The following is a 13,858-nucleotide window of genomic DNA, read 5'->3' as shown; positions in this document are numbered from 1 at the left end:
CAGTCTCGGGGATTCGGTTGGGTTAAGATGGAGGTGATTTGCTCACCTAGAACTTAGCTCCTTCACCATAGTTATAGCTCTGTCATGTTGTAGACTAAATGTTACTGTTGTGTGCAAAAAGAATATTAACATAGTAAAACATAGTTTTCAGGTCATAGCTTTGGGAGGTTTAATATAACTGTCCAATCTTTAGCAATATGAAAACACAGGTTACACAACTACTTGTTTACTAAATGTGGACTGCAGATTAACCTAAATCTTCCTTTAAATAATGGGCTGGGACTTATAGATAACAATGCTGTGAAAGAATACTTATCTGTACAATGGAAGCTGCAGTAGATACAAACACCTTTCTAAAGAACAAGGTAGTTTTAGTAGCTATATTACCAGCATGATGTACCCTAGGTAAGTGCTATAATTAAAGACCAAAAATTAGAAAACATCTGACTTGCATGCATTAGAATTAACTCATAAAAATCCTAATTTAGTGCTGCAGTTTCATTTGTCATCAAAGACTTGATAATAAATCTGTTGAATTAAGTAAGAGTCTTTCCTTTAACTTGAGTCATGTCTGTCCTGCCTCTCTGCAGAGCCTGGGCCTAGCAACCAGGAAATAAAGCCACTCCAGTTCTGTGTGTGCCCAAGCCTGGCAGTTAAGCAGCATCTACAGCTTCTGTGCCTCTACTATTCTGGTCTGCACAGTAATCCCATCCTGTGATCACTGCTGAGAAATAAGCCCTGCCCATCTGCTCCTGCTCCATGCACATGCTGCATGTTGAAAAACCGAGTGGCTGCTGTCAGGAGCACTCCTGGAACTGAGCTCCTGAGAGCATCTCAGTACATGCACCAAAGCGTGTCCACACAACCCTTTCAGCATGTAGTATAAGCAGCATGGGACAGACTGAGTAGGACTTGTTTCTTAGCCGTGGCCTCTGTCTGGGTGGGGGCATTGTTAAGGGATACAGCCAGTTTTAATCTATCTCAGCCAAAATGAATTCTTGGAATGGATAAAATCTTAAAAACCCCGAAGGTGTTCAGAGTAGCTGGATTATCTAACCTCATAAAACATGGACATATTTGTGCTTTAAACATTCAGGTTTATTAATTCACCAAAAAGAACTTGGGGCCTTTTGTTGCCAGCCTGTACCACCTTTTTCAAATGAGCAATTCTGTTGACTACAGAAGAACTAATCATGAAAGCAAGGATTACTCTCATCACTAATGTTTTGTAGAAGCCAACTTCAAGACTATCGCAAAAACTTCATTTTTAATTATAAATTGTGTTAGATTAATTTTCTAACACCACAGACATAAAAGAAGGTTGGTTACTATCTATATACAATGTTCATACTAAAACTGAGTAAGCCATCTATTGAATGACAGAATGTTTATTGAACATACAACCTACAGTATGTGCATCAATCTTCAGCTACGTTAAGCATAGTGCAATACATTCATTTTATCAGAAACATATTAAAACTATAACGTGCTCAACCTCTTCCATGGCCTAAATAATATGCAGTGCATCAAGAAATGTGACTTGGACTGATTCTGACCTATTCAATACAAATAACTACAACTAAAATTCTATTTTTATATACCTGCATTTCCCCCATAGAGACATTTGTCCCTAAGTGAAAATATTCAATAGTTGGAAATAACAGTATTTAATAAAATCAAAATATTAGGAAGTAAAGGCCACTAGCTATAAAGGCTATTATGTATCAGTATAAACATGTAATAGTGTGTGTAACTAAGGCAACTCTATATATACCTTAGTATTGATTTGTATCCTAAAAAATCATTTTTATTCTTTTTTCTTTTTAGGGAAATCTTCCACCAGATTATCATATCAGTCTGATAGATATCGGTCTTGTACTTGAATACCTCATGGGTGGAGCTTACCGCTGCCACTACACTCGAAAAAGTTTCCGGACCCTTTACAATAACTTATTTGGACCAAAGAGGGTAAAAACAGCTTAATCCTGTGTTTCCCAAAATAACTAATTCTCCACGTCAGCTTTGGGAACTGCTATAAGTCCAATGCAAAACAGATGTTTCAGGATTTAACTTGATCTTCATTTGATAGCTTCTGAGGTTAACATGGGGATACTGCAAAATATCCAAGATGTAAGGTCCCAGGATGTGCTAAACATTCTGTACAGGTGGTTCACATTCAACTCCTCTTGGTTTCTAACTATTGTGTAATATATGCCATTCTCAGTCCTGAGTGCAAGCATGACCTCCTGGAGTTATTTTGACAGTAAAGGATAGTGGCAGAGGCACACCTGGGCACTTCTGTGCCATGGGCTGCAGTGTACGGGGTAGTATCAGTAGCTAGGCTGCCAGCAGTGATGGTTGGGCCAGCAATGCAGCAGCTGCTGCTTTTGCACCCCGCAACTCCATGCCCAGCTGCTGTTTTCATGCTCCCTGATCCCCACCCCAGCAACACTACTGGAAAGTTGCACTGAAAAAGCATAAGGAAAAACTTCAAGCTAATGATCAAGTAATTGTAAGAGTACATGGGTTCAAGCCAGAAAGACAAAGGAGACACCTTAAGAGAAAAAGAAATATATAAAAATTTATCACCAGTCCTGAAAAGAATTTTAAAAAGTCCTATCCCAGTAAAACCTCTTTCACCTATGTTAATATGCATATCATTTATTGATGGTGGCAGGCTCTGGCCTGCAACTATCATTGACCTTAAGGCTTGCTGCTATAAGCAACAGGATGGATGAATCAACTGGATGATGGATCCGCTTGAATTTATTTTAGGGCCTTTGATTTGAAAGTCAAATATATCTCTTTCATCTAATTACAAGAAAGCAATAATTTCAGCCAATGCATCTTTCCCTCGACATTGTTCAAGAATTGAATCGAAGAGAAAGAAGAGTCCTTTGTTGAAATATTTGGTTAAAAAAACAAAAGCCATTTAGTAGAACAAAACGTAATTTCTTACATTAAAAACAGCAGTAATATATTTGAGATCAGATTTAATCTTCATTATTTTCTGTGGGTAGTTTCACCCTTGATAATGTTATGAAATCTGAAACTTGATATTTGAAATTATCTTTGTAGTCATATGATGGGTTTATTTCTCATAGGTGCATCAAATTGTTCTTAAACTTTAGAATGGATCTTTTTGTATCTGAGTCAAAGGGGGAGGGTGTATGAGCAGCATGATGCGAAACTACTATTTTTCTAAATATATCATTACAATTATTAGCTTATATATGTAAATGAAAAAAATCCTTTTCTTTGATATTTTTATGTCTCTGTATTCCCTCCCATCTAACTAGATTTTCTTTTCTATTTTTAATATGCAGCCAAAAGCTCTTAAACTTTTAGGAATGGAGGTAAGTTGGATTTAGCATGGAACTAGAAAAACACCTTTCTACCTCATTCTTGGACTTCTCAGTTTTATGCTGGTTCAAAGTATGTTGTTTCTTGATGATATCATCTGTTTTACAAACTTCCTCTAATTATTCACCATCAGTATACTTACATTTAATAACTCAAGGGCTGCTTAGTGCAGCATTATGTAACACTACAGTCCATGCTGATATCTGGGATAGAGTTGACTTTTGACTTTTAAGAGACATTTAACCCGGGGAGGGTGATGGGAACACAAAAGTGACAGAGAAGAAAGAGAGGACTGTAATTTATGGTTAAATACCTCCTTGTTTCAACAGTAACGACTTATAAATGGAAGATTTGGCTATCTCATAGGCCCCTTACAGATGTTACATTGATGTGCATTACATTTATGGCATTTTAATGATGCCATAAATAGCAACATGCCACATATTCAATTTATCATACCATAAAATGGCAAAACAGCCACAAAGATATTCCATATACAATGTAGAATATCTGGTTTTCCTAAATTGAATGTGTGGCATGTCTCACCTGGGTCTGTCCCATCCTGATGCTGACAGTAGTCTTGGGCCCAAAGCCAACAGTGGGGTGCTGGGCACACAGGTTGTAAGGGAGTTCCCTGCTAGGAACTTAACTAGCTTTTTGCCTGGCACTTTAAGGAGACCCAGCATGTTTGCTGTTTTGTCCCACAACCCTCATGGGAAGCTACAAGACATGGCAGTCAATGTGCCAGACTGGACTGTGCCAGGCTGGGAGGCAGGGTTTACAGGGTTAAACTCCCTAGTAAACTGCTTTGGGAACCCTAATGGGAACCTTGCAAATTACATTTGAGTTGCAAGATTCCCATTAGAATAATGGCACAGTTGGGATGGATCCCTGTTTGGTATGGCAGCCTGCACAATTGTTGGGACTGGGAATACCTTTGCTCCATTTATTTTAATATCTCCCTTCATCCATGGAGGATAATATTTCACTAGAATGAAGAATGTAAAATGTGTGTAGTGTTAATGATTTAATTATCCCCTTCTATTTTAAAATAAAATTGATTATTTCAAAGCACATCAGCTCTGCAGTTAGTAAATATGAGAGGAGATGGGCCTGAGCCACAGCTGCAAGTCCGACCCTAGCCCCCATTCCCAAGAACTTTGGGGAAGTTTTAGAGTGGGAAACTCCTGCTCCCATATGCCCAAACCAGAACCCTAATGCTGATTCCATCAACCCTTGAGAAAGCTCAGTGTCTGATCTGAAAGCAGAGCCAATATTTCTGATGCATGCCTTAAAACATTCTAGTTAGATACTGATAAATGAAAAAGATAGAAACTTCTGTATATGTAGTATATAAGTGGCAACTATCTCTTCCAATATTATTAATGACCATTGGAATTTCTGTAAAAGAAACAGCTAGCTAATTCTCCCTTCAATTCCAAAACTTATTGGTGAAGAGAGAATCCTACTCAGAAAACATGGATTCAAAGGCTTAATATAAATATAGCATTGTGTGGACTCATATCCCCACCAAAACTGATTAAACTGGACATCCCTATGTGCACAAGAGCTGATTTTATAAAATGGTTATTGCCTTTGCTCATCATCCTTGATATGGGACTCAAATCCTAAAAATGATCAAAAGATCTATCTACATTTATCTCTATATACTGTATGAAATGTTATTTCCTACGTAGCTTAAACCCTAATTTTCCCAATCATGCCTTTTCTCCCTTTAGGATCCTGCTTCATTGTCAATACCTCCCTTCAATTTCTTCCATGTTGGTTCCTGTAGTAATGGCCTATCCTCCTTATCCCTTTAAGAAATGGGATAGTTATACCTTCAGTATGTACCACATACATAAGAGGACATTGCTTATTCAAAGGTGAACATTCCCTTTAGTATCTTAACTGTTCTTAAGGACTCTGTCTACCTGACTTCTTTTTTTTCTGTTTACCCCTTTCCATCTGCATGTCAGTTTAAAACTTGCTTTGATGCTTGTAAGATTAGGAGCCTTGTTCTTTAGGAATAGATGCAGACACATCAAATCTGAAATTAGAGTGGAACTCATGTTCAGTGAAGCTCCATTGACAATGAAATGGAATAAACCTCCTGGTTTCTTTCAACTCCTTGCAAAGCAACCAGGGCAGTAACACACCTTCCACTTTTAATGTAGCTGTTCTATGCAGAAATGACTTCAGTATATGAAGCTTTGTATTGCTCAAACACTGGTGACTTGTAGTTAAGTATGCCAGTAATCATTCAGCCTATAACATGTGAACTCAGGCATGCTAGTGCATGACCTGTTAATAAGCTATTTTTATTAAGTTGTTACCAGCATTCCTTGTAGTAAATAACAGGAATAAAGCAGAAAATCAATGACAGAATATGATGAAGGTCTGAAGATCTTTTCTGAATGGGATATTCACATTTTTCTCTGGAAAATAAAATGTGGAGAAGAGATGCTAGTAGTCAGCTCAACACTTGTTCTGGTGTATATGATAAATGTCACAATAACTTTTAAAAAGTCAGTGGCAAGAGTTATTGTTTTTTTGCTTTCCCTTAGGATGATGAACCTCCATCCAAAGGGAAGAAGAAAAAGAAGAAAAAGGAGGAAGAGATAGATATTGATGTGGATGACCCAGAAGTCAGCCGCTTTCAGTACCCTTTCCATGAGCTCATGATATGGGCAGTGCTGATGAAACGGCAAAAGATGGCTCTCTTCCTTTGGCAACGAGGAGAGGAAACCATGGCCAAGGCACTGGTGGCATGCAAACTGTACAAATCCATGGCCCATGAGTCTTCAGAGAGTGAGCTGGTGGATGATATCTCTCAAGATCTAGACAATAACTCCAAGTTAGTAAACTGGAGCACTGTATATGCTTAATTGTGTGGGTGAACTGCTCCAAAGGTATTTGTTCAAGTAACTGCAAATAGTATTTTAAATGGTGATCTACAGGTTGATATCAAGGCTATTTAATATTTGATAACCTAACAAAAATTTTGATTTTGGGTTCTGAACACTGTATACAGTTCATACTCCCTCTGCTTCTTTAGAAAATTGACTGAATCTGTCTGTCTCAGTTGCCTTCATTATAAAACAAGACTAGCTTACCTCACAATGTTATTTTAAGGATGTACCTGAACTGGAGAGGGTTTAAAGATTTTAAAGTATTATTATTGCATACAGTCTCGAAAGGTTCGTGGAAGAAGCTGCCATGTTTGAAAAAAATGTCCTAGGGGGATGAAAATTATATTAGGCTTCCTTTTTACTAGGTTCTCCCCTTATTGCCTTTTTAATTATGATGATTTTTTTTATTTAAAAAAAATGTAAAAGGAAATAAAGCATTATTATAACTGCTGTTTTGATGTTAGAAGTTGACAAAACCTGACACAACATCTATAATGCCTTTAATCAAAAGATCAAAAATGTTTTACAATTCTATTTCAAAGCAATAGCTGTTCACTTATATATCTTATTCTGTATCTGTATAGAGCTTTTAAATATTACCACAAATCAAGATTGAGGTCCAATGGTGGTGTATGTTGCACAAACATGTAGGAAGACATAGTCTTTACCCAAGATTTTACAATTTAAGGCAATACTAAATTTCTAAATTCAAGTTAATCAAATTCTCTTTGCCTGTCTTCATTTTTCCAGAGACTTTGGCCAACTGGCAGTTGAGTTGTTAGATCAGTCCTACAAACATGATGAACAAATTGCCATGAAATTACTGACCTATGAACTGAAAAACTGGAGTAACTCCACCTGTCTAAAACTTGCTGTAGCAGCTAAGCACAGGGACTTTATTGCTCATACTTGCAGCCAGATGCTGTTAACAGATATGTGGATGGGGCGGCTACGCATGCGGAAAAACCCAGGCCTTAAGGTATTTTCTCTACACAAATGCTGCCGAAAGTACAGATGAAGCCCATAACAGTGTGTCACTTATAGTGCACTTATACCTAGCAAGCTGAATTGTTATATAAATAAGGTACTTCAATATATGTTTTAAATCTGATGATGCGCCATGTAACAACAACAAAAGCTGTTTAATGCAATTAGATACCTCTGCCATGAAGATTACTTTATTGCATACCAGGTTAAAAGAACATTTATCATTCTTAGGTTGTCTACTGCTTAGAGACACCAGATAATGAAGGGTAAGAGAGAGAATGAGCTGCATGTAACATGTTGTTAACATTGCTTAATGGACTACTGGTGCTCCAATACTATCATGAGGAGGGTGGCAGGAGAATATAGTTTGTTTAATATAGAATAATGGAAGAGAGATATGTGTTTTCCTCTCTTTGTGCTTTGGGGGTTTGAATCATTGTACAGTTGACTTCTCTGACACTCCTTGAATAGGAATTAGAAGAATTATTATTTGAGGGTCATTTCAAGAAGGGAATAATTTGCTAGACATAAATAATGTCAAGAGAGACAGCATCTGGAGGGGTTTAGAGGTATTTGTAACCTGGAGGAAAAACAAGCAGGAAGGAGCTACAGGGGAAGTGCTCTCATACTTCCTGAGAAATCAGGGCAATCAACTAGTACCGCAGGTGCCTGCGCACGGATGCACAGAGTCTAGGAAAAAAGCAGAACGAATTGGAAGTCCTTGCAAAGTCAGTGAATTATGACATGATTGGAATAACAGAGACTTGGTGGGATAGCTCACATGTCTGGAGCACTGTCATGGATGGGTACAAACTGTTCAGGAAGGACACACAGGGGAGAAGAGGAGGAGTTGCACTTTATGTAAAAGAGCAATATGATTACTCAGAACTCCAGTATGAAACTGGAGATCGGCTTGTGGAAAGTCTCTGACTTAAGGCCAGAAGAGAGAGCAGCAAGGGTGATGCCATGGTGGGAGTCTGCTATAGACCACCAGACCAGGGAAAGTGGTGGATGAGGTTTTCTTCAAACAGCTAGTGGAAGTTTCCCATTCACAGGTGCTGGTTCTCATGGGGGACTTGAATCACCCTGACATCTGCTGGGAGGGCAATACAGCAGTATGTGGGATATCCAGGAAGTTTTTGGAGAGTGTTGGGACAACTTCCTGGTGCAAGTGCTGGAGTGGCCAACTAGGGACCATGCTCTTCTTGACCTGCTACTCACAAATGGGATTGGTGGGGAATGCACTAGTAGATGGCCACCTGGGCAGCAGCAACCACAAGATGATTGAGTTCAGGATCCTGAGGAAAGGAAGGATGGAGAGCAGCAGAGTAAGGACCCTGAACTTCAGAAAGGCAGACTTTGACAATGACTTGCTTAGGGAACTCATGGGCAGGATCCCCTGGGAAACTAGTCTGAGGGGGAGAGGAGTCCAGGAGAGCTGGCTGTGCTTAGAGCGCAGGAACAAACCATCCCAATCTGCAAGAAGAATAGCAAGTATGGCAGAGGACCAGCTTGGCTTAGAGTGCCCTGGCACACCAGTTGGGAAATACTGTTCTAAATTCATGTTTTTCTGGGCCCTGAGTTTAGTTCATTGTTTGTCATATAGTGTAATAACTGCCTTCCATACCTAAGTAATAAGCTGGTCACATTTCCAGCCATATCTTTTTCAAAATCCAGCTATTATTTCCTGTTTCTCCCACCACAAACCTTGTTCATCCTCTCTGTCCTTGAGCACTCTTTGTTATCTCTTTTTCACTTGCCTACATTTTTCCCACTGAAACCTGCTCAGTCTTATGGCTGATCCTTCCCACCCTGCCCCTCTTAAAATCCTATTACTGGCTTTCTTCCCTTTTTCTCGTACGGTACAGCCTTCTCCTGACCTTCTAGTTCTCTCCTCTTTACTTGCATGTCCCTCCTTTCTTATTTTCATTACATTCCTTCACTGTTCTTTTCAGCAGCTTCTCCACCTTTGGTTTAGGTGCCTCTTACCATGCACTTTCCTGCTCTTAGAATGCCCTCCCATTAGCTCTTAGCCAAGCTTCCATACTTTTAAAGCTCTTCTGATAATTCTCCATTTTACATGATAATGTAATGGCTATACTTTGGAAAGCTTTCCCTCTCACCTTCCCACCACTGAGTTGTTCACATAATTCAATTAAATTCCCATTCTTGCAGCATTTTTACCTCCAGATCCATCTCACTGCATTGTATCTACAGAGATGGTTAAACTTCCAGAGCAGCATCTATTCAGGCTGCTGTGTATATTGATTCTGCTTTGTGAATCCTAATTATTTCAACTCCTTTTTATATGGATAAGTATTTTAAACAGTCTACAGAGAGTTACTGTTACAAAGAAAAATACTCTCATTAAAAATATCTAAAGATCTCTTGTAATTTATGCATGGATTTGACATCTCTCTTCTTGCACAGGTGATCATGGGAATTCTCTTCCCACCTACCATCCTGTTTCTAGAGTTTCGCAGCTATGATGATTTTTCTTATCAGACATCAAGAGAAAATGAAGACAACAAAGAAAAGGAGGAGGAGAATGTGGTGAGTATTGTACCTTACTGGAATTTTGAAATGCTATTAATGTTATGCTATTAACCACTCAAATGGAAATAGGCATATTTTTGTAACACTTGCCAATGTAGGATCCAAATCACTGTGTATCAGTTTTAAGGGTATGTGGGACAAATTATCTGCCTATGCAAGTCAATATATCTATACAGAGGTCAGTGGAGCAATACACCAGCTCAGAACTTAGCTTAGTATTTTTTGAAAATGCGGTGGAACTAGATAGAAAATAAAATCATGCTATTCAGAAGGAAGGATCTTGTATCTGCCAATGAATTGGGAATTGTAGCTGAAAGCTACTCCTATAGGTGATGACAAGATGTCAGCTTTTGTTTTCTAGGATGCAAATGCTGACACAGGCTCCCGAAAGGGAGATGAAGAGAATGGAAACAAAAAGCAAAGAAGCCTTCCAATTGGAAAAAAGATCTATGAATTCTATAATGCACCTATTGTTAAGTTCTGGTTTTACACGGTGAGTATGGCATCTTGGCTCTTATTACATTCAAATATAAAACCAGGAAAAATACTGCTGACTTCCAAGAAATTTCCAACCACAGTTTGTGCATGAGTGATTTTATTAGTAAAGAAATAAGTGCATGCAGATACAGAAAGATACAGTGCGCACACTACTGCATTGTATGAAAAGTTCCTGAAGAATATCACTTTAAAGAAAGTGCAGCATTAAATAGCAAGGACACCCCTTATGTGTTTAGTCAGAAGGTAAAACCAATACAGATTCCACAGAACTCCACACATTAGTCTTTCTTGATCCCAGCCCATTGGTCAATGCTTTTGTTCATTTCTCAAGGGCTCTGGGCTCTGTTTCTTCCCTTGCTTTCAGTGATTATATATTGATATACATCCAGTGACTTCAGAAGAACTGCAGTGAGATCCACATTCAAGTCCTCTGCATCTCAAAAGGCAAATCTGGCAAGAATCAGTTTGACCTAAGACAAAGTGACTTACAATTTGTAGTAGAGTATGTATCCTAATTCTATTTTATAGACCAGATTAAAGCTGAGGTCACATTAATATACGTGCTCTCTGTTTCGTTGTATAGTATTTATGCTCTTGCATACACAAGCCAGACTTATATGCACAGATCACCACAAAATTATCCACATATGCTGCTAAACTTTTCTCTGTACTTGCTGTAAACAAAATCTAAATTAACAGTAACAATACTGAAATCATTTATCATTCTATAGTAGTCACAGAAACGCATATCAAGAAAAGTAAGTCTGATGTTAGATTTTCTGTAATGAAGCAAAGGAAGTGTGTGTGTTACTGACAAAATTCCCACGTAGCCAGCAGAAAGAATGTAGAGTTCTTTTAAAAGTAGGATATGAAAATTAACAAATATTAATTCTTATGTTTCAGGTTGTACTGTATTAAAAGCCAAGATAGTTACATTCATGTTGTTATGCTGATTTAAAAACAAAATTCCAATTTAATTTTGAAGAAAAATACTCAATATAGTTTACCTGAGGTTTTTAAAAAATACATTTAATTGAATAAAAAGCCACAAGCAGTAATCCAAAGCCCATCAGAATGAATAGGAGTTTTTTTAATAACTTCAGCAAGCTTTGGGTGAGGCTCTTATAAGCAGATCTCAAATTCATCACTCCAGTTGCCCGAGCTGAGTAGCCTGAGCCAACGTGCCAGGCAGGGGCACTGCTCTCTCTTTCAGAGAAGAAAAAACTCCATCCCAGCTAAGTTTTGGCCTTCAGGATTTAAACCCAGTCAGGGAAAAGAGGACAATTGAAATGCTGGCATTTCTAGAAAACCATCAGAACTGCAGCTGCCTCAAGCAACCCTGCCAGAACTGTTTCCATAGCCTTGCTTGCAAAGCAGCCACAGCCGTACAGCAATGTTTCAAGTTAATGAAGCCTATTGAATATTAATGTTAATTTTTTAAAATGGAAAACAGTTTGAAATATGCCTTAAGGAACCGGTATAAACAATATGCACTTTGGCTTATACATCTTGTGCCCGTCTAGTCTTGAACATGCGGTCACACATCGCGCGGCCCCAGATGTTCAGGAGTGTTCGTCTGTCTGTCCCTGCTGTCTCGCCAAGTGGATGTCTCTCTTCCGAGTAGCCTTTCCCCAATCTCGCCTGCCATGACTTTGGATCTTGTTCTAATGGTGGGTGTCCAACTGTCGGGGTCTCTCGATTATGGGACAGCTGTATGGCGATCTTCTGCGAGGCTCCACCTCCCCTCTACCTCGCCCTTACACCCTGCCTTGACAGGTTCACAGTGTTCTTCAGCCAGTTTCCCCGACTGTTTGGGCTCTGCATATGCTTGCTGAGATGGATATCAGCCTGCGAGGCCTAACCTCTGCCTTCCCTCCCAGGGGACAGTACCCCCTTCTAGGCCTAAGCAACACTTGGGCTCTAGATGCCTTGCACCACAACCCCTCCAAAAGTGGGAAACAAAAAAAATAGGAAGATATGCAAAGGTGGGGGAGGGGGGCAGCATGCACCACTCAAAACCAGAGCCTGGCTGGCCAGAGCCACACTCTGGCTGCAGGCCAGGCTTCAAATGACAGGTTCACCACTGCTGCAGCCCCAGGAGGCCCCCAGGACCCCAGGTAAGGCTGCTTGAGCCAGCCCAGTGCTGGCCCCAGCCTCCCCTACCCCACCCGGGGTAACTTGCTGCGTGCCAGAGGGCATGTGACACAGGCCTTCCCTGGGGACAACTAGCAATGGCACAAGGTGTCCTGCTACTAGTTGTTTCCGGGGAACCAAACATCCACATTCACGGATGCAGCCACTATATTTCCTGTTAGCATGCCCTTTCCCCAAACTGCTACTTCCTGAATATATCCCTGCCCCTCATTCTCTAAACAATAGTTTTAAAAATTTAGTGTTTGTTTGATCTTATCATTTGGCTTTAAAAGAATAACATTTTCAGCAGGCTAAGGCAAGCTGGTAGGCCAGCTGTTTCAGTCCATACCTTGCTGACTGTTTTGCAAGGACTCTTGTTATCTTCCCTGGTGATACCTTACTTCTATCATCATTTCATTTCCTGTTTGCTTCCCCCAATAGCCTCTTTTGATTAACTTCAGGTATTCAGGAAAAGGAATATCAGGAAGGTAAACAGAGGTATATACAATGTCCAAGGGTAGTGCTGTGCCGGTCACTTCCCTCCGTGCTGATGCCTCCGCCCCTCTTGGTAAAGGACCGTCCCCGAGGTGTTCCTCCTCCCTTGGCTCGTTTGTGGGCTGGTTTCCTCCGAACCGCCTGCCACGACTTTGATGATCTACTGGTTCAGTGATATAAATCCGGGGGCGTACCAGTCCACAAATGAGACTCCGATCCCTCAGGGGTCCCACGCTGTCGAGGGCTCCGCCGCCCCTACACCCTCGCCCGTACCTCCAAATCTCTCGGCCACCTGCGTCCCTCTCGTCGCCAAGGGCACGTCCGAGGTGCAGAAATCAAAGAGAAAACAAACAACTGAATGCTCCCAGCCAGGGATTCCCGGAGCCCGAAGGTTATCTGTCCCTTTTACCGGCTTCTCCAGTCTTTCCCTGTCCGGCGTGGGGTTACCTCCCCCAGTTCCGGCTGTACTCACCGCCAGATCTGGTCCTGGGCTTGCACAGTCCCCGAGCCCCTCTCAGACACGGCTATCTCGCTGTCTTTGCTGCGAGTGCCCCTCTATTCAAAAGAATATGGCTTGCCGGCTCTCCCTGAGCCAAGCCGTTCTCCGCGCCATCCGTATCCGTGGTGTGGCCGCTGCTCCTCAGCTCCCGGGTCCCGTTGGGGTTTCCCCCGGCCCCAGAAGGTCCTCCCGCGCCGGCCGGCTGTCTCTCCCCATGCACGGGTGCTCCCAACGGCTCCCTCTTCGTCGCCGCCGCCTTCCGGGTTCCCCCTGCCAGCTGCCTCCGGCGTCCCTTTAATAGGGACCGGAACTGCCTCGAGGCTTCTTCCCCGGCCGCACCTGTGGAGCGTGAGGGTGCCCGGCTGGGCAATTTGGGCCGGGGGGCGTAACCCGGATGGGTTATTTCCGGGTGGTG

The 13,858-nt window shown here is 41.0% G+C and overlaps 1 protein-coding gene and 1 long non-coding RNA gene across 2 annotated transcripts in view; one reads left to right on the top strand and one right to left on the bottom strand.

The window, feature by feature from the left end:
- The window catches only part of TRPM1 (transient receptor potential cation channel subfamily M member 1), a 139,006-nt gene that overhangs the window by 88,075 nt on the left and 37,073 nt on the right, over positions 1-13,858 (top strand). Inside the window, exons 14-19 of the mRNA XM_019504352.1 lie at positions 1,828-1,968; positions 3,327-3,356; positions 5,931-6,220; positions 7,026-7,254; positions 9,693-9,815; positions 10,180-10,311. Coding sequence (XP_019359897.1) covers positions 1,828-1,968; positions 3,327-3,356; positions 5,931-6,220; positions 7,026-7,254; positions 9,693-9,815; positions 10,180-10,311 — 945 coding nt within the window. The remainder of the gene's footprint in view (positions 1-1,827; positions 1,969-3,326; positions 3,357-5,930; positions 6,221-7,025; positions 7,255-9,692; positions 9,816-10,179; positions 10,312-13,858) is intronic.
- The window catches only part of LOC109288674, a 95,608-nt gene that overhangs the window by 59,365 nt on the left and 22,385 nt on the right, over positions 1-13,858 (bottom strand). The window lies entirely within an intron of this gene.

Source organism: Gavialis gangeticus, unplaced genomic scaffold, assembly GCF_001723915.1.
Source record: "Gavialis gangeticus isolate Ggan-Ray unplaced genomic scaffold, GavGan_comp1, whole genome shotgun sequence".
In the NCBI taxonomy this organism is placed as follows: domain Eukaryota; kingdom Metazoa; phylum Chordata; order Crocodylia; family Gavialidae; genus Gavialis; species Gavialis gangeticus.
This window is presented reverse-complemented; position numbering and strand designations above follow the sequence as displayed.